Consider the following 18,307-nt stretch of genomic DNA (forward strand, 5'->3'; position numbering starts at 1 on the left):
CCAACGCGGTTGGCCGCCGGCGCGTGCTGACAGTCGGCGCGCTTATGCTCGTCCTCAGTGGCGCTGTATTCGCCTAAGTCGACAACTACTGGGTGCTGCTTCTTGCCAGCATCTTTGGCGTCATCAGCCCCAGCGGCAACGAGATTGGGCCGTTCCGCGCCATCGAAGAGTCGGTGCTTGCTCATTTGACACGTGAGGATCAACGTAGCGACATCTTCGCCTGGTACACGCTTTTCGGAACTGCTGGCACTGCACTGGGCACTTTGACCTGTGGCTGGATGGTGCAGGCGTTGCAGAGTCTTGACGGCTGGGAGGGCATTGCTGCTTACAAGGCCGTCTTCCTTGTCTACGCGGTTTTGGGACTCGTCAAATGTATCATCAACATGATGCTGTCTTCCGCCGCCAAGGCTAACCCGCAGCCTTCCGCCCAGGAAGCAGACCCAGAGTCGGACCCTGGCCTCCTACCAGATGAAGAGACGAGGCTTCTGCCAGACGCAGATACCGGAAGCGATGCCCAAGGAGTACCCACGCCTACGAGCTCGCCGCCGCCGTCCCCGAAACTATGGCAGCCTGCCAGGTCTCTCGTGCCGTACATATCACCAGCATCACACCCTAACCCCTATCCCCCAGGCCGGTCAGATATGACAGCGCGCCAGAGGCGTGTCCGCATGGGCCACATGCCCTGTTGGCCAGGCCAGTCGTTGCACTCATCGAACTGGGAGCTACCATCTACATTCGCGAAGGCGATGCTGCAACGGTAGCTTGTTGCACTACGAGAAGCGCCATTCCTCCCTCGTACCAGGTCCGCGTCAGATCGCCCTCCTCACATCTCACTGAGCTGCTGTCTGCGAATTATCCGACACCGCATCGAGCATTACAATCGAATAAAAGCCGCAGGGTAGGGTAGTGGTCTAGTGTGTAGTCTCCCTAGTCTTAGCTTCATAACAGTGTTACGGCTACAACTAACCCCTTCCTGCCCACAGCATAGCGGAAATGGGCGCGACGCTCTCCATGCTGTCGGCCGCAGATGTCGATGCGACAGGCGAAACCTCGTGTCCAACACCAAACACGGCAGTCTTCTACACTCTGGAGTACATAGAAGCAGTGGAGAGAGTAATCACACGCATTTTAAAGAATCTGGAAGAAGCTGCCAAGGGCCGATGGACGGATGAGCAAGAGATACTATTCAACGCCTTGAGGAAGTCCGCCGGCACGCTAAACCAGCAGGTAAACACGATCCACGACACGTAAGAACGGTTCAAGTATGCTCAGGCTCGCCATCGACCATCTTCTAGTCCGAGCAGCGGAGCATGCGGCGAGCCACAAGACAACGAGGGAGCTTCTGCTCGAAACCAAAATCGAAACACAGAGGCGACAGTTGAAGTGGTCATGACGGAGTCCCGCGTAGCGCATTCAACGAAAGCCTCCGTCGCTACAGGGCCACAGCCGAGACCTGCTACCGCGTCGGGCTCGTCCAGACGAGTCGACAACGACCAGCGACCCATCGAATCCCCAGCCATCGGAGACGTACGCCATGTCACTGGTATGGACTTTTCGCAGCAAATCCATGATGATGATGATTCCCTTGATGTTTTTTCAAGCTTACCACGTTGTGTATGAGGTCCCCACGCGCTTCCGAGATAGTGCGTGGAAACTTGTGCTATGCTGAGTGTGCTGTTTGTGCAGTGTGACAGATCAGACGGATTGAATGGGGCTGGTCCTACTTAGCTGCGGCGAGGTCGTTCCCCTTTTGGGACCGATGTTCACGGGGCACTTCCTTTGCGTCGGATCATCACCATCAGCTGGGAAAAGACTAGACTTTCAGTCGACAATTTCCACGTCAAGGGTGCGTGGGAAGAGCTCAACAACCGTCTATTGCAGAAGTTCGGAACTACTTGGATGCACACGGATGGCGAGAATCAGCTGCCTGGGTCCGAAGATCAATCCTCATTCGAATACCATACGGTCTCAGAGCTGGAGCTCAGCATGCAGGATGATCAGCTGATACTTGTCGCGAGTTGGCCAGACAGTGATGTTCAGTTGTCGTCGCTTGATGAGGTGGCGCTCGACTCTGCGAAGCGGCAGATCATCAACAAGTTTGGAGACGAGGTATGGAGATCCGAGTCACGACGTGCTGGACTGGATAATGCGAGTGCGTAGGATGCATAGGGGTGGCGGAAGGACAATCGTGATTTTCTTTACTCTTAAAGCCTGCAGACCACCAACGGAATCGTAACCATCTCTTCTATTCGTGCCCTAATAGGATGTGTTGCAATTCTCCAGCTCGACGATGCTGGAGTAACCTTGCGATGGGTAAACAGGGGTGTATGTACACACTTCTCGTTAATACACTTCGCTGCAGAAGTCTTGTGAGTTGTTCGAGTGTGAAGCTGACATGATCTACACCCGAGGAGGTTCCCACGAGATTCCGTGCCACTGAAGTTGCTGAGCAAGAGGAAACGAGCAGCTCTCAGCGGCGTCCACCCGACTTGACGTTAGCCATTAGCCTGCTAGAATACCTAGAAGGTTCCTCCTATCCGCATGAGCATAGATCCAAGCTCCCCAGCTCTCGTTCTCGACGCCCTGTTTATCATGCCACCAGGAGGTGATGCTGAGGGCGTCGAATGGACTATAGCAGAGCGGTGAGAACAGAGCCGGCGAGATGCGAGCTACGGCGCGAGCTGAGAAGCGAGTCGTCGCGGTGTCAACGGGGGGCGGTCGCACCATGAAATTTGCTTAGTCACGTGCCCCGCTTTCCCTCCTTCAAATTCGCGTCTCTCTCGCGACTGGGATAAGCTCTTGCGCGAATCACATCCGGTCTGACACCAACCTGTCTTGACAGAAAAAAGGATACCAATCTCGGGTCAACTGCTCGTTCTCACCTCCGGGAGCTTCGCTTCGCATAAGGGGCCTCGCACTCAGCATCGCGGAAGCCCTGCCGGAACCGTCAGTTCGCTGAACCACCATAACATCTCGCGCCAAGACGACCCTAACTTGGCTGAGCAGGTACGAGACACACATACACGCGAGAGTCAGTCGTTGTTCTAGGTCAAATAGACATTTGGGGCTAACAATTCCCACCACAGGCTCATTCGATGAACCATCGATCCCACACCATGTCGTCAAACGCGGAAGCCATCGGTGCTGGCCTTGTCACACGCCGTCTCATCGTCCTCTTGATTGCTGCAAGAACCAACAAAGTCCTTCATCGTCTATGGAAAAAGCAGTCTGGGCCAGTGTGCTTCTTCCATATGTGCATCAAGGTGAAGCCAGTCGCGACTCTAGCCGAAGCCAATGCCATGCGATTCGTGGCTCGGCACACATCTATTCCTGTACCGAAGGTATATTGCGCGTTTGTCCACAAAGGGAATACCTACCTTGTCATGAGCAGACTGCGTGGAAGAATGGCTTGGAGTGGCTGGCAAACCCGCACTGAGCAGTCAAAAGCCATGATACTCGCCCAGCTCCGTCTTATGCTCGCTGAACTTCGCTCTGTGGCGCCGCCTCCAGGGACAGGTGTCGGAGGTGTGGGCGGAGGTCCGTTGTACGACGCTCGCTTGCCTTCCAAGCCGCTTTGGGGACCCTTCCGCACACTGCGGGAATTCCACGAGGCACTTGCCAACGGCGCAGACTTGGATAGTGAATATGCGGCTCTACCCCATGATGTGCACGAGCTCTTCGATTTCTATCGCCGATCAGGTGATCAGCTTGTGCTGACTCATGGTGACCTGAGCAGCCTGAACATTATGGTCGAAGGGGACAATGTGGTGGGTATTGTGGACTGGGAGACTGCAGGGTGGTTACCCACATACTGGGAGTACACCTCTGCGAAGTACGTCAATCCCACGAATGAGTTCTGGGCATCAGAGGTAGACAAGTTCTTGGAGCCCATGCCGCATGAACTGGAGATGGAAAGGATCAGACGGAAGCATTTCGGTGCTATCTAGATTAAGCAAGATCTCAAACCCGTAATTTTGCATAAGCTCCTTCTCTGACAGCATATCCCACGTTGCTACTTGAGTTGGGTCGTAGTCGTAGGTCCCATCGAAGCGATTGGCGGTCTTCTTGCTTTCAACATACCACATTGCCGTGTCTCTCACCAAGTCCCAAGTGCCGGCGGCCTTACTCAATGCCCTGCTATCCTGCGTAGTAGTATGCAATGCTTCCCGTACCCACCCGACGCAATTCCATCCTTCGACCTCCGGTCTAACGGGTATTTGCTGGAATATCGACCGTAGCCGACTTGTACTTTTGACCTTGCCGACCACGATACGGACAAGTAGCATTGAGGTTGCTGTCATGGAGGTTGTCACTTCCTCGTAATGCCACTCCCATTTGGCCTCAGGTGGATTGCCAGAGAACGACAATTTTTCCTTGGCATGGAAGCGATACCCTTGGCTGGTACTTGATTCCAACTTCGGCCCAACTATCAAGGCCCAATGATACCTATTCACCGTCAGTTAAGGCTCACCGGCACAAAGTGAGGTAGGACTAACTTGTCTTCAAGCCCCGGCATAGTTGGGTTACCACCGCGAGCGTATAACGCTACATATAGGCGGTCCTTTTCCGATGGCATGGCGTGTTTGAACTGAGGCGGTGAGATGGGGAATAAAAGTTCGCAAGTGATGAATAGCGTAGAAGTTTCGTTCGTGATGAGGTGTGAGAACAACAGAATATATATTACTCGAGCCTGACGCGTGCGTCCCCACTTGACTCCAACTCCTTCAGCTGATCTGCCTACGCGCGCGGGTATACCCCGGTCCCTTCCGAGCCAATCATTACGCTGTCGAGGCAGGCTCACTTTCATTCATGCATGACGGCATCTGGCCCCGTACGCGATCTAGTACAAAATGAGGAGGGCGCATGATGGACGGCGCGAATGCCTCATAGGACTAAGCAGTCGGACAACTTTACCTGGCTTCCACAACAGAATCCCAAAGATCCAGAAGTGGCTGTGGTTCCCGAGTGCATCATTAGTCAGACTGGTTTGTATGCACTCTTCCGCGACCGCGTATTGGGCCGCGAGGGTCCTGCCCTCGCGGAGGTCTCAGCGACTTGTGCTAGTGGCCCTACTGTTGGTCAGGCAGTCAAAGTTGCCATCCTTTCGTATTATTTCCCCAGGGCGTGCTTGAGTGGTATTTGACGGCAAGTCTGCCCCTGGTTGCTTGTAAGCTTGGTACCAAGCTGCGTTACTCGGTTTGGAGTGTAAATAAAAGTCCCGGCCTATCAAGCGAAGTTCTTTACCATGAAGGTAGCCTCGACGCCTGAGGTTTGATCGTAGGCAGACACCGAAGCCTAATTTTCCCATGATTTATCAAACACGAGCTGGATATCCATGTCGAAGCAATGCCTCTGGGCCAAAAGCTCCATTGACAGCTCGTCACTACCGGTTGGCTACTACTGCTCCATGTATCCAGTGGGGACGCCTTATTGAAGGAGGTCTTGGCCCCGGTGGCCCTGTCGTTGGACAGGCAGTGATAGTTGCACCGGCTCCAAAAGTGGCTCTTCCAGCCTGGGGGAATGGGTGACGACCCACACGACGGGCAGGGATGGGCTTCGACCAATTCGCTTTCAAGCTGCCAGTCAGGCAAGAAGAGCGACTTATGGAGCATAATTCTAGCTCGGCGTCGTACTTAATCAGACGGCTCGTCCCTCCTTGATTACCCTATACAGGACAATGGAATTGAGCCCAAAGCACTCCATGACCGACCAAACACGACGGACGCCAAGCTGCTCCGAAGATCAAGCCCGAGCGGAGCGCTTTCACCATGACGGGTATGTCGCAATGGCCCGCAGCACGATGACCTTGGTTCGAGGACCTGCACTCAAATAACAGCAGGTAACACCACGGCTCAAACCTCCCGCAACCGGCGTCGTACTGTTGACAGACACCCACGTCCACCGGAGCTGAAGAGGTACACAGAAGTATATCCTTGCTCTGGCAAAATGGAAGGTTCGGCGAGGCCAGGTACTCCAGTGGCACAAAACAGCACGACAGTGCTACGGACCAACGAACTGTCGGGCAGTCATCCACATTCTAGCCTGCCCCTCAATCCTCCATCCATCTTGACGCAGAAGTCTATTACCTCGGCAATGGCGTCGATCGAAGAAGGGCAGAGTCACGCGCAGCTTGAGCAGTCGCCATTGCGGCCGATGAGGGAGCCTCTAGAGCTCCATCTCCAAGGAACGTCGAAGCTGGGATGCCGGGGCCACCGCAACACAAACATGCCGAGTACTGGCCGACCCCAGAAGCGAGCGCGTTTAATGGACATCCCCGGTGCTTGCGGCAAAGAGAACGGCACGCAAAGGCTTACACGCGCCCAGCCCGACGGCGAAGCTCGTCCGCTTGAGATTCCGCCAAAGCCTTTCAAGTACCGAGTTGCGCTGCCTGAAGGACTTTACTATCCGGTCCGCGACTTATCTTTTCGCCAAGATCGCGGATCAGGCAACATCATCATTACTGTCGAGTGGGATGACATTCCGCTCGCCATGCGGTCCTTCTTCGTCGATGAGACTTGGGAAGAGCTGCAGCGTTGGGTATCGGAACATCTAGGTGAGCAATGGGGGTGGTATTTTAAAGAGGCCAGCCAAAGATTTGAGTGTGAAAACGAGTCAGAATATTACTCAGAGCCCCACACGGTCTCAGAGTTGCAGCTCAGCCAGCAGCGGGGATTGGTAGCAACTTGGCCAGCTAGCGATGTGCCATTGGAGTTGCTCGATGCCGACGCGCGAGAGTGCGCGGAGCTTTATATCATCGAGCACTTCGGGGCAGACGTATGGAGGACCGAAGCGCGACGGGCTGGACTGGTAGACAATGAGCATGCGTTGAATGAATAGCCTTCATAATCAACGTGGCGCTCGCAACTTGGGCAGGTGGTATACACTGCTGGCAACCCCAATATTGCTTCTAGAGTGTCAATATGGCACGTATTCGTTTTGTCTATGTTTTTAGCACTGTTCCTGACCTGAGTTGGAGACAATTTAGACTAGACAGGGAGGAGAGGAACATTTCAATGCACCGAGCTGGTCAACCAGGAGAAGGCTTGCCCTTTATCTTTTAGCTTATAACGGAATCCACAAGCAAGTGAGCCACAAGCAAGTGAGCCACTTTCATCCAATTTCCAATGGACGCTCCCTTTCCTCGTTTTTCTCCACCAACAATAATGGGACGGCAATCAATTGAAAGCGACCTTATTCTAGCGCTTAATGCGCTCCAATCGGATCCAAAATTAAGTGTACGAAAGGCTGCATCCATCTACAATGTATCCCGTGCTACCCTCCAACGACGACAAGCCGGCCGACCTGCGAAACGCGATCTCCGACCACATAATCAGAATTTAACCTCGTACGAAGAGGATAGCATTGTACGATATATAATCGACTTAGATTCGCCTTCATTTCCACCGCGCCTTAGTGGTGTTCGAGAAATGGCCGATCGACTCCTCCGCGAACGCGACGCGCTGCGCGTCGGAACGAACTGGGGTACGAACTTCGTACGACGACGACCTGAGCTCCGGACGCGTTTTAATCGAAGAATCGACTATCAGAGAGTCCTCTGCGAAGATCCAGACGCGTATTGCGCGTGGTTTTCCCTCGTACGAAACATAATCGCGAAATACGGGATCCACGATAACGACATCTACAACTTCGACGAAACGGGCTTCGCAATGGGCAAGATCTCCGCCGAAACTGTCGCTACGACCTCCGATCGACGCGGGAGGCCAAGAACCGTGCAACAAGGCAATCAGGAATGGGTTACAGTAATCCAGGGTATCGCGTCGTACGGCTATTCGATCCCACCATATATCATCTTCGCGGGGAAGGTCCACCTCGACTCCTGGACCGCGAATAGCCCTCTACCGGCCGACTGGGTAATCGCGCTTTCAGAGAACGGCTGGACGACAAACGAGAGAGGTCTAGAATGGGTTAAACACTTCGATTTCCATACGAAGAGTCGTACGAAGGGCACCTACCGCCTCCTCATCCTCGACGGCCACGGGAGCCACCATTCCGTCGATTTCGAGCTCTACTGCAAGGAACAGTACATTGTGACGCTCTGTATGCCTGCTCACTCATCACATAAGCTCCAGCCTCTCGATGTTGGGTGCTTTAGCCCTCTAAAACGGGCGTACGGTAAAGAAATCGAGGGTCTTATGCGGGCGCATATTACCCATATCTCAAAGGAGGACTTCCTCCCAGCCTTTTATAAGGCGTACGACGCTGCGATGACAAAGTCAAACATCCAGGCAGGCTTTAGAGCAACTGGGCTAGTACCGTACGACCCGGATTATGTGATTTCGCAGCTGGATGTAAAGTTTCACACGCCAACACCGCCAGGTTCCTCTGCTGGACTGCCACTCCCTTGGGTTTCAAAGACGCCGAATAACGCAATTGAGGCCGAATCGCAGACGGAGTATATTAGAAATCGCATCGTACGACACCAGAATAGCTCTCCGTCGTCCATTATTGAGAGCCTGCGGCAGCTAAACAAAGGAATCACAATGATGGTACACGAGCAGACCCTTATGCGCCATGACCTCGCCGAACTTCGAGATGCAAACGACCGCCTTAGCCGCCGTCGTCGTACGAAAAGAAAACAGCTACAGAAAGGAGGGTCCCTCACGATTGATCAGGCAAAGGATTTGAAGGCTCAAATCGATGCGACGCAGCAGTTAAGGGCGGAAACGAGTCAGAATAGTGGTCATACGAGGAGGCCAGAAACGCGCGCGCGACGATGTGGCGTCTGCGGCGAGCCCGGCCATAATGCTCGTACGTGTCAGAAAGTTGTATCTGCCTCTGAAGAAGAGGATTCCTCATAGTTTTAATTGATTTCAGGCGTTATGGTTGAATTCTCTTATACATTGTCGTACGGGTACCTGGTGGGTGGCTCACTTGCTTGTGTGGCTCACTTGCTTGTGGATTACGTTAATTGTTACAAGTTTGCAAGGCTCCATTTTTCCTGGTCTAAACGCTCGCAGTTCTCCAGATATCGCGTGAGCTATTTTCTCCAGGCTTACAGTACATTATAGACATGTGAATTTTGGGCCTCCTGTTCGGCCTTTTACTTGAAGTCATTGACCCTTCTTGTCAGGCGGAGCCATATTCTCTGGTACCATGTAGCTCTTTGAAATACATCCTGTGCATCCGCTCACCCCTTGCTCATTGTCGCGGACCGACTTACCGGTTGGTTCTACCTTGCCATAATGAACGACAGTCAATCTTTTGACTTATCACCAAGTCAGCTCTTACTGTTACCCCGAGAGCTGCTCCTTTGCATCCTTGAACATCTCGATGCCAGATCCTTGACGCAGGTGGAGAAGGCTTCTCGCGACCTGAGAGATGCCGCGAAAGCTGCCTTCAGAGGCGTATATGGCCCTGGTATCCATCACCGCCAAGTTCAATCAGGGTTGCCGTTTCGCGAACTTGCGATTGAAGAACAACTATATGGCTGCGATGCGTTCGACACTGAGAAGGATATCAAATTTCTTTTGCGAGTTATGTACAACCAAGTGCCAGCACCCACAGACAACTATAACGATCACTTTGCCGCTTTTGTCCTTATCAGCTTACGAAGGAGTCGGGCTGAAAATACGCCTGCCTGGCTGGAGACTGCAGCCCTTGCCCTTATGATTCAGACCCGCATCGAGGAAGCCGACACATACTATGAGCGCCTCGCGACCGTTGGGCCTTTCCCGCCGGACGTTGCTCTCGCGCAGGCCAGGTTTGGGTCCTGCCAGCGATTCGCCACTACCTTGCAGAATCTTGCCAAACCACCAACCGCACATCTGCTCGCAAAGTCGGCAGTGTGCGCTGCTGTGCGGGGAGATGTCGACTTGCTCAAGTATCTGTGCGCAAACTTCTCGGTGCAGCTGGACTGGGCGATCGGCGATCACACCACCGCATCTGTCGCTGCCTTTGGTGGACATATCAATGTGCTGGAGTTTCTCCACAACCGCGGCGTTAACATTGTATCTCCAATACTACGGTCATTGCCAATTCTCACGGCAGTCAACTGTGGTTGCCAAGAGGCGGTGCAGTACCTGCTAGAAAAAGGGGCGCCCACCCACCACAATGGGTTGCTTCTAGCTGCCAGCGCCATATCTCGAGGATTCTTGGATATCCTCCGCTTGATTTCAGAAGCCAGGACCCTTCCAAACGCCGACCTCGCCGGGAGACTGCTCATCGGATATGCTGTAGAGTCCGAGGTTACTGGAAGTAGGGAAGCAATCATCGAGTTCCTCGTCACGGAAGCTAAGCTTGACATCAACGCTCTCGGCGTGGGCGGCACAGCACTTCACATTGCAGTCAAGTCTGGCAATATAGAGATTGTCAAAAGTCTGCTGAGACTCGGTGCAGACCCGCTCGCCAAAGATCTTCTTGGACAGACTGTCTTTGAGCACGCCGTTTCCCACAATCGGCGAGTTGCCGAATGGTTCGCCGAGGAATACGGAGCATCTATCTCTAAGTATGCGGCGCCGAAGGCTCGACTAGTCGAAGAGGTCATGCAGTCGTGGACGCAAAACTGGATCTACCGACTGGCCGATTGGGCTCAGGACAGCGTCCTTGTGTCGGCGCAGGACACTAAAATCCAAGCTGTCGGGCGTGCATGGAGCGCTCACGGCATGAACGGGAAGCTTTCCAGTATATGGTTGCGCAATCTATCGCTTACAGCATTGCAATGGTATGTGGGCGAGTTTCGAGGCAGGGGACGTGGAGAAGTGTTACCTGGATGCCGCCGCAATCTCTTTCAGTCTAACTCGGGTGATTGATTCAAGATACGGTTTGGCGACTAGAGAGCACAACAAGCCAATCAAAGACGACGAGCTATTACAGGCGGCCCTAACGATTGCAACTGTTTATCACCCCTTCGAATCAATCATGCGCCGGGCGCTTGTGTCGGAGCTGCATCAGAGAGTGCCCGCTGCGCGCATCCGTGCACTCGGCCAAGTTCTTGCTGATCCCGATGCCCAAATGTTCCTGATGGGCCATGCAGCAATCGCCCGGGAGGAGGCCGAAGTATTCACGAAACTTATTGATTCACAACGTTGGAGGCTCCGGGGAAAGGGATGATGGCTGACCCTGCTGGGGCAGGATGCTCCTAGTGTCCGAAGTAATTTGACTTGCGAGTTTCTTCGCGCGCACAAGGGTGGGAGCTCAAAGGAGCATTTCTCTAATGACGAACGACCTTTTGCGTGATAATCTAGATGTGAAGGTGGAAAGAAAAGGACGCAAATGAGTTCATCGAAGCTAAAACATAGAGTTGGAAAATCGAGCTAGCCTTGGACGTAAAAGGTCGGGGTTGTTTTGGTCATGCGAGCAACATTGACGGTGACATTATATGCAGTGTCGATCCGTACGACTCCGATCGGAATAGAGGTCTGGGATAGCACGTATCTGCCACCCGACTTCCTAACACTGAGCCATTATATCACCAAGCTATATACTCTTGCTAGATCTACAGGAAGGTGCTACAATGTTCCTATTGAGCATGGATCGAGGACAGGTCCCTCCAGCAGGCATGCCGCAAACGGAGCTCCATGGTCATAGTCTAGAATGCTGTTGAGGAAGGGTGAATCGCATGATGCTGCCCCAGAATGATTTCTTCCTACCTGTCAGATCTTCGATCAATTGCAGACTGGCAAGGATAACCCCGGCTTCCAGCGCTCCGTTCTGTCCCAGTTGCAAGGGTCTCTCTGCGCGCTGCTGAGCGGGACGTCATGCACTTGTCGCTTGACCTTGTCCAATCAGCCGCAGCATTGGGGCCTATCCCCACCCTGCTTTCAGGGGCAAAGCTTTGGTGCGACACTCCTGGCGATTCGGCATATGCCCGTTTCTTGGTTCGACGACAGTGGCTTGCTTCTGGCTTCATGCACATGCCTTGCAAGTGTAAGGACAACACAACTTCACCGATCAGAATCCCTTTCACCTGCGGAGGTCCCCCCTTCTGTTGTTCAGGCGGACCCCTCCCCTCTCCTCTGGGGCGTGGGTGACCTCAACAGTTGAGGGTGCAAATTTCCACAACGCAACGCACCCTTTGTGGCCTTGCTGTCTCGGTCAGCATCACGCCTCTTAGTGTCCGAAGTCGTCCATCGCCATGTTCGGCACCCGAATTACATACACATGTCCTTGGTAAATCAGTTTGGCTGCTGTGATATTGTTTGCTTCTCTCTTGCATAACTTCTTTACCACCATAGCAGCGGCCTTAGGCATGCATCACGTCTTGCTTTCTAATTTCCGTGCGAGGATTCGGCTTCGCATCCCGTCTGACGCGTGTGTGAGCTCACTCCTTGAACCAGATTCTCTCTCGCAGCTGTCACAGATGGCTTTCTGAGCATTGACACCTCTGTTGCGCGCTTTCTTCGAGCCTGCGGACCCACGCTGGCGCCGTTTGACTTGTTTTCGATCGTGTTTCGGGACATGTTTGTTGACGAGCTCGCCTGGAGACGGGTAAAGGAGTCGGTTTCCACCGTTGATGTTGAGCAGGCTTGATCCCACCGTGGTCTCTGTGCCGGCAATGGCCATGCTATGCTCGTCGTGCAGCTGCGTTGAAGTACCGCTAGACAGGTCTTCGCACAGCCGTGCTTCCGGGCTCCGTAGGACGGCATTTGGAGCTCCGCTGTATGCTGGGCCTGGAGAGCAATACAGAGTCTCTTGATACATGCTGCTCGGGGACTGCGCGGCGTTCCAGCTCGAGATCGTTGTCTCTGGTTCGTGATGAGTCTGGCTGCCTTGCAGCTCTGGTAGCTGCGCCAGAGCCGGGCGAACTAGGTCCGGCATCTCGACAGGCGGAAGCGGCACCAATGAAGGATAGTGCAGATGACTACCAGCACCACACATCGGCAGGACCAAGTAATAAGTCGCTAGGACAGTGTATGGACCGCTTGCGAGTAGTGGTCCCGTGGGGTCAGCGAGCCACAGTTGCGAATAGTAAGCGCTGAGGCCGTCTGTCGCTTGTGGCTGTGAGGAAGCCCATGACCCGGAAGTAGTGTTATTCTCCTCGCTCACTCGGTGACCATGGACAAGGCTGTACTGCCCCATGTGTCCGGAAGTGACGAGGTGCGACTCCGGAACCATGTCCTGGATTGACGGCAGTCGGACTTGGGCAGGCTTAGAAGTCATCGCATATGAAGTGCTAGAGAACAGAGCCTGTCCTCTCAAGTCGTTTTCAGGGTACTCCGGCTGACTCTGGTGATGCTACGGTAGTTGGCGTGGGCTACTATGGAGAGTTGGGAAGTCTGAGGACTGAGACAGCAGACCATGTGGGCTCTTATTCTTTTGACCAGCCAAGAACAAACGAGAGTCGGAGTCGACGTCACGCAGCGCCCACGTTGTAAGCTTCACCTACTGCACCCGAATAGGCAGCAAGGTCATCCGAGATCTGCGAGCGCCGAAAATGGAGCTTCCCCACAGGACCCCAGTTCCATCCACTTCGGTACGCTGAGCAGAGAGCTAGTTTGTGCAGCTGGTTTCTTGCGCCGCAGCTTACCATGTAGCAAGGACACTACTTTCGGCTCCTCCTGGTGCTGCGCGGACTCTCCGCCATTGCTCGGCGTGCACTCGAACATAGGAGCTAGTCAAGTCTCAGAGAGACATTGCACAATACTGTACGCTATACTTTTGATGAGACCCCTTCGCCGGGACGCTGACTGATTAGCATTGACGTGCCTACGTAGGAGACACCTAGTACAAGCTATCGGAAGTACCATGGAGCTGGTTGTTGAGAACGCCGCGCCGAGGTCGAGCATGGCGGGCTCAGAATGCCTTCTTCCACAGACCTCCAGGACTTGCCTGAGCTGGATACGCGGAACCACTTCCGTCATGCGAAAACTTACATGGGTGGAGCGGCATGCCATCCGCCCTTGGAGAAGTGGGTCTCCACTGGCAAGCAACCCCGGGAGCCCTAGCTCGCTCGAGAATGAGAGCAGCCAAGAAATGGAGCAGCAGAGGGCGGGGCAGCAAAGAGAAGGAGCCGCCAAAAATGGAGCGCGGCTAGAGGACCCTGCATTGACACAGTTGCTGCTTCCTGAAGGTCATCGGGCACAGACAGGGCCTAACCGGTTGCGACAGAACAGAGCGTCCATTCAGCCGTTGCCTCTGAAGTGATGTTGTCATACCGACAAACGTCTGGTCCGGCTCCGCGCCCATGCCGCTGACATAAACGAACCGGAACGGCCGGCCCTCGCCGCCGCTAGTGCTGGGAGTGGCAGCAGTGGCAGTCGCGTCGAGCATGGCGGAGAAGCCCTGGATCGTGCACGTCTGGCACACCCTCACGACCTCGGGCCATGGGTAAGTCTTGGATTTCATGGGACTTATGCCGACGGTCCGTTCGGACATGCCTCGTGAGCTGCAACAGGCACGCCTTGAAGTCGGATGAATTGGAAGACCGTTTATGTTCACCCACGACAAGAACATCTTTGAACGTGGATCGACGGTTCCCGCTCTTGGTCCTCTGAAAGAACACGTCCATCTGGCCTTTGCGCTCTTTGAACTCGGTAGCAGTTCTGGTTGCATGCAGCGTATACGGCGCGCCTGTCAAGGAGCTCTCCTCCAGCGCAACCAGCCACTCCCAGACGGGCTTCTCCCATGGATCGGTTGGGAAGCCCTTCCAATGCGAGCCGTCGTGATTTGCCAGAGTCAACTTGAGCATTTGTCGATGTTTCTCGTCCCGTGTTGCCGAGTCGAAGTGCTTCTCGAAAAACCCCGGCACTCCTCGGTGCATGTAGTCTTTTATTTCAAAAAAAAGCTCGCGTTCGACAATGTCACGGGTCTCGCTGTCATCCAGTCGGCTGGAGCTCGTTTTTGCTGGCGTTCCGAAAAACGCGGGTATGATGCTGGAAGGCGGGGGCGTCGACGGCTTGACGGCTTCGATGAGGTCGATGACGACTACCCAGACTTCGGTGTCGAGAGAGGTGGCAACGACAATGTCAATGAGTGGTCTGAATTGTTCAAGCTTGAGTGAGCCTCCGCGGACACTCTGCTGTATGGTGAATAGCTTTCCGGCAACATTACCGCTTCTGTCTGGTGCAGGTAGGTTGAATGCTGCTGAAGAAGTGACAAGTGCACCCAAGAGGTTTGCTACAATGCCGCCCTTCAGCACATCGGCGCAATCGCGCAGTTTAACGCGAACGTCCTTCAATGCCTCATCGAGTGGGTTCTCCGCGATGATCTTGATCTGGTCCTCGCTCAGAGCCATGGTTGCGGCGGTCGTGTCGTGGTTTGGGGGGAAGGAGGAGGTTGCAAAGAATGAAAGGTAACGTTAAACAAAGCACCAAAACACGTAAGGGACCCACTTGATTTCAAGGATGCTTGAATGCGGCCACCTGTGTCGCACCCGACAAAAAATAAATATGGGGACACAATCGGACCTGTGGCTTGGCACGTCGCATCAGAATGAAACGGAACGACGGATTAATGCTAATCCGTCCCAACCAGTTAAGTCGGTCAGGACCCATGGACGACCGGGCTCGTCCTGGAGCAAGCTCTACTGCCGAGCAGGCTCCAGACTCGGTCGCACTTAATGCTCCTGGTTGTCGCTGGCAAGGCCGAGCTGAGAAAATGTCCTTGCGGCCTGGCAGACCTCCAGCGGCTTGCTATGAAGTCACAGCAACAATGAGTGTGACATTGCCCAATATAAGCATTTGCTCGAAATGAGCTATTTACATAATGGGCAATCTTCCAACGAGGAGGCAACTGTATACCTGTACCCGACGGTCAATCCTTGTAGAAAGCTATTTCCAGTCTACGCTCCGAACCTTCCATATGGCTAAATGTGAATCTGGGAATTAACCGCAATAGAATCATGGATATCTTACTCCCTTGTCAGACTGCAATGCTTATGTCAATAAGATGAACGATCAAACCTCTGTACTGCCTTCCCGCTTTACGACTTTCGACCGTGCTCGATTTCCGTTTTCTACTTCCAATGTTAGCTCTAAGTGCTCCTCTCTGTCTCTGTATCATATTTAGGTTATAGAGACGCCAGCACGAGTTCGAGTAATCTCTGTGCTGGCCCACCAGCAACCAGGGGTAGGCGACTTCACTCTGAGAGAGGGTATCACTAAAAATAGATATTGCCCAGAATAGGTATTGCTCAGAATTTACAGCTTCGCGCCGTTCACGTTGCCTACACTGCACTATTTACGTAGAAACTAAGTTACTTAGAAGAGGGCAGCAACAGATTCGCGATATACACAGGTTTCTGCTGAAGAACGCACATGACCATCCTCAGATTGCGAATCGAGCAATGTTCGTTGTTATTCACAGGAGCAACATAGATTTGCTCACGCTTCCGATCCAGACAACAAATCGTGGCCACCAAGCAGCAGCGGCGTTATAGTGGAATTGTTCGCTTTGGCGCTCAGCGCCATCGCTCAAGCAAATGGGTTCATAGCCACTTATTGTTGTCCTTTCGCTAGATAAGTTTCAAGAGGGAGACGAAAGTAAGGCATTGCTATCATATTTCGACTCTAGTTTTAGGCTTAAGCAGCTTCCAACGACGTCTTGTGTGTTCAGCGGCTCGCAGACCATCCAAATCATACCTCGCCTTCAGCCAGAAAAGGGCCATACTTTCTTTCAGGTAGTGACACGCTGTAGCTCGAACTTGCTGGCGAGTCATTCCCTGAAACCGAGCGTTGTACTCAACTTGGTCGTGGGAGATTGGTGCCGACCCTGCGCGATCCATGGTGTTTTGCGAGTAATAGAGTCGGCGGCAGAAACTGCCTGACTTGTCAAAGCAGCCATATACTGGAGGTTGGGATTGCTGACGCTGGACGTTCCGTTGGTACCCTAGCTTCACCAGTTTTCCAATGATTTCCGCGGGAATAGAATGTGTTGCAGTCGCTTCGGCCCTCCGTCGACAATTTCCACAGCGGGCAGTCGCTTTAGGGTTCGCTCGAGAACGAGGGCAGCGCGTTGACCGTTTAGGTGCAAGGAAAACATCAGTATTTCGGTGTCTTCGCGCATCCTTCGAAGGCGGTGGTCGGCGTGTGGGCTCCTTTGATAACTTTCTTGAGATATCGCGACGAGCACCTGGGTCCCAGCGAGGCTGCTTTGTACATGTGCGTAGATATATCACCTCGTCGTCGGAATCGGCCAAGCAGATTATCTCAGGCATGCTATTTGCAGGGGCGCGGGTAGCATCGGAAGGGAGCGAGTTTGCAACATGCATTGCCCGTTCAAGAAGGCCCGTTGCCCGAAGCGAGTAGATTCGTAATGATAGTCAAAATGGCGGTCAAGGAGGCTGGAGCCCCGGTGTCGTTTCAAAAATTGAAGTGGGTAGCACGTGATGTGAGGGGGAGAGAGAGAGATTTATTACGCCCGGAGGCACTAAGCCTAAAGAGCTCTAGCGCTATTTATCTTACGTTTCCTGCTTTAGTGCATATCCTCGTCAAGCCTATACACTTCACTATTGAATGGTTCATTCTTCTAACCCTATATTTACACCTTTCGGGTACGCTTCCTTATTTTGGGTCTAACCTTTGGGTTGCTCTGGCATATGCTATGGTGGCATGAACTGCTTCCATGGCGGGTGTCCATAGGCGCGTGTCTCGTATGCTTTTGCCTCCTAGGAAGAATGATAGGTTTCCTCTTAGAGTATCTGTCTGCTGGTACAGCTTCGCACGGTGTTGTTTCCATTGTGGGCAGCGGAAAACGAAGTGCTCCACAGTTTCTTCTGCCAGCCCGCAGGGGCAGATGGCTGATTGCTCTGCTCCTATCTTGGCCAAATGGCTATTAGGTCTATAGCTAATTTATTAGCTGAGTTATAGCCGAGTGACAAGGTAGCGATTTTAGCGATTTTGGTGGGGTTTGGGGTGGTCGCGAAGTACCCTGGTCGCGAGACGGGGGGCAGACTTACAGTAATGAGGTGCTGTTCGGAATGGAATTAATCACGACCTAACCAGTGCACAGTTGATGGCCTAGCCAAACGAGGGTGGTTCGAAGCTAAATGCCTCAATCTCGCAGAGCATTTGCAGGGGACTGAACCATTTCTTCAATCAGGACGCCTCGCCATAACCGGATCACTGAGCATCAGCTAATGAAAGCCAAATATGGAGGGGTGGTGGAGCTTTATTGCATGATACATAGTGCTGAATAGTTTTCACACAGTCCTAAGCCACAACTGGGTCAATGTGGCCCGTGCGCAAATCCTCTCATTAGAGTTGTTTGTGGACACTGATTGTGGTCACTACTGTACATGAACGGGCAGCCCAGAGAGCCTGATAAGCGAGTCATTCTATTGGGAGTGACGAGCATCGTAAGCGAGTCATTCTATTGGGAGTGACGGGCATCGTAAGCGAGTCATTCTATG

The 18,307-nt window shown here is 53.3% G+C and overlaps 9 protein-coding genes across 9 annotated transcripts; 3 read left to right on the forward strand and 6 right to left on the reverse strand.

Moving 5' to 3' along the window:
* Positions 1–124: 124 nt before the first annotated feature.
* Positions 125–843, forward strand: B0I36DRAFT_340309 (uncharacterized protein). The gene has a single exon (XM_046155936.1). The coding sequence runs from the start codon at positions 279–281 to the stop codon at positions 759–761; it is 483 nt and encodes a 160-aa protein (XP_046005014.1). The 5' UTR covers positions 125–278; the 3' UTR covers positions 762–843.
* Positions 844–2,796: 1,953 nt separating this feature from the next.
* B0I36DRAFT_389650 (kinase-like domain-containing protein) lies at positions 2,797–3,947 on the forward strand (the record flags this gene model as incomplete). The annotated part of the gene is made up of 2 exons (XM_046161345.1): positions 2,797–3,031; positions 3,087–3,947. Exon 2 carries the CDS (start codon positions 3,096–3,098, stop codon positions 3,945–3,947), a length of 852 nt encoding a protein of 283 aa, XP_046005015.1. The 5' UTR covers positions 2,797–3,031; positions 3,087–3,095.
* A 30-nt stretch (positions 3,948–3,977) lies between these two features.
* B0I36DRAFT_206273 (uncharacterized protein) lies at positions 3,978–4,576 on the reverse strand (the record flags this gene model as incomplete). Its single annotated transcript, XM_046148842.1, has 2 exons — positions 3,978–4,446; positions 4,497–4,576. Coding segments are annotated over 2 exons (549 nt in total), but the record flags the coding sequence as incomplete, so codon positions are not given.
* A 227-nt stretch (positions 4,577–4,803) lies between these two features.
* B0I36DRAFT_356114 (uncharacterized protein) lies at positions 4,804–6,145 on the reverse strand (the record flags this gene model as incomplete). The annotated part of the gene is made up of 5 exons (XM_046157535.1): positions 4,804–4,840; positions 4,915–4,952; positions 5,245–5,295; positions 5,880–6,015; positions 6,087–6,145. The coding sequence occupies 5 exons, from the start codon at positions 6,143–6,145 to the stop codon at positions 4,804–4,806; spliced, it is 321 nt and encodes a 106-aa protein (XP_046005017.1).
* A 3,058-nt stretch (positions 6,146–9,203) lies between these two features.
* On the forward strand, positions 9,204–10,769 carry B0I36DRAFT_356115 (ankyrin repeat-containing domain protein; the record flags this gene model as incomplete). Its single annotated transcript, XM_046157536.1, has 1 exon — positions 9,204–10,769. The coding sequence occupies one exon, from the start codon at positions 9,204–9,206 to the stop codon at positions 10,767–10,769; it is 1,566 nt and encodes a 521-aa protein (XP_046005018.1).
* A 1,001-nt stretch (positions 10,770–11,770) lies between these two features.
* On the reverse strand, positions 11,771–12,175 carry B0I36DRAFT_340332 (uncharacterized protein; the record flags this gene model as incomplete). Its single annotated transcript, XM_046155937.1, has 1 exon — positions 11,771–12,175. The coding sequence occupies one exon, from the start codon at positions 12,173–12,175 to the stop codon at positions 11,993–11,995; it is 183 nt and encodes a 60-aa protein (XP_046005019.1). The 3' UTR covers positions 11,771–11,992.
* Positions 12,176–12,213: 38 nt separating this feature from the next.
* On the reverse strand, positions 12,214–15,236 carry B0I36DRAFT_389651 (uncharacterized protein; the record flags this gene model as incomplete). Its single annotated transcript, XM_046161346.1, has 3 exons — positions 14,333–15,236; positions 14,115–14,274; positions 12,214–12,629 (listed from the first exon to the last, which is right to left on the reverse strand). Exons 1-3 carry the CDS (start codon positions 15,191–15,193, stop codon positions 12,214–12,216), a joined length of 1,437 nt encoding a protein of 478 aa, XP_046005020.1. The 5' UTR covers positions 15,194–15,236.
* Positions 15,237–16,362: 1,126 nt separating this feature from the next.
* On the reverse strand, positions 16,363–17,267 carry B0I36DRAFT_340338 (uncharacterized protein). Its single transcript, XM_046155938.1, has one exon. It carries the CDS (start codon positions 17,165–17,167, stop codon positions 16,454–16,456), a length of 714 nt encoding a protein of 237 aa, XP_046005021.1. The 5' UTR covers positions 17,168–17,267; the 3' UTR covers positions 16,363–16,453.
* Positions 17,268–17,459: 192 nt separating this feature from the next.
* Positions 17,460–17,738, reverse strand: B0I36DRAFT_256517 (uncharacterized protein; the record flags this gene model as incomplete). The annotated part of the gene is made up of 1 exon (XM_046150946.1): positions 17,460–17,738. A coding segment is annotated over one exon (279 nt), but the record flags the coding sequence as incomplete, so codon positions are not given.
* Between the last annotated feature and the right edge of the window lie 569 nt (positions 17,739–18,307).

Source organism: Microdochium trichocladiopsis (assembly GCF_020744255.1).
Source record: "Microdochium trichocladiopsis strain MPI-CAGE-CH-0230 chromosome Unknown B0I36scaffold_14, whole genome shotgun sequence".
Taxonomy (NCBI): domain Eukaryota; kingdom Fungi; phylum Ascomycota; class Sordariomycetes; order Xylariales; family Microdochiaceae; genus Microdochium; species Microdochium trichocladiopsis.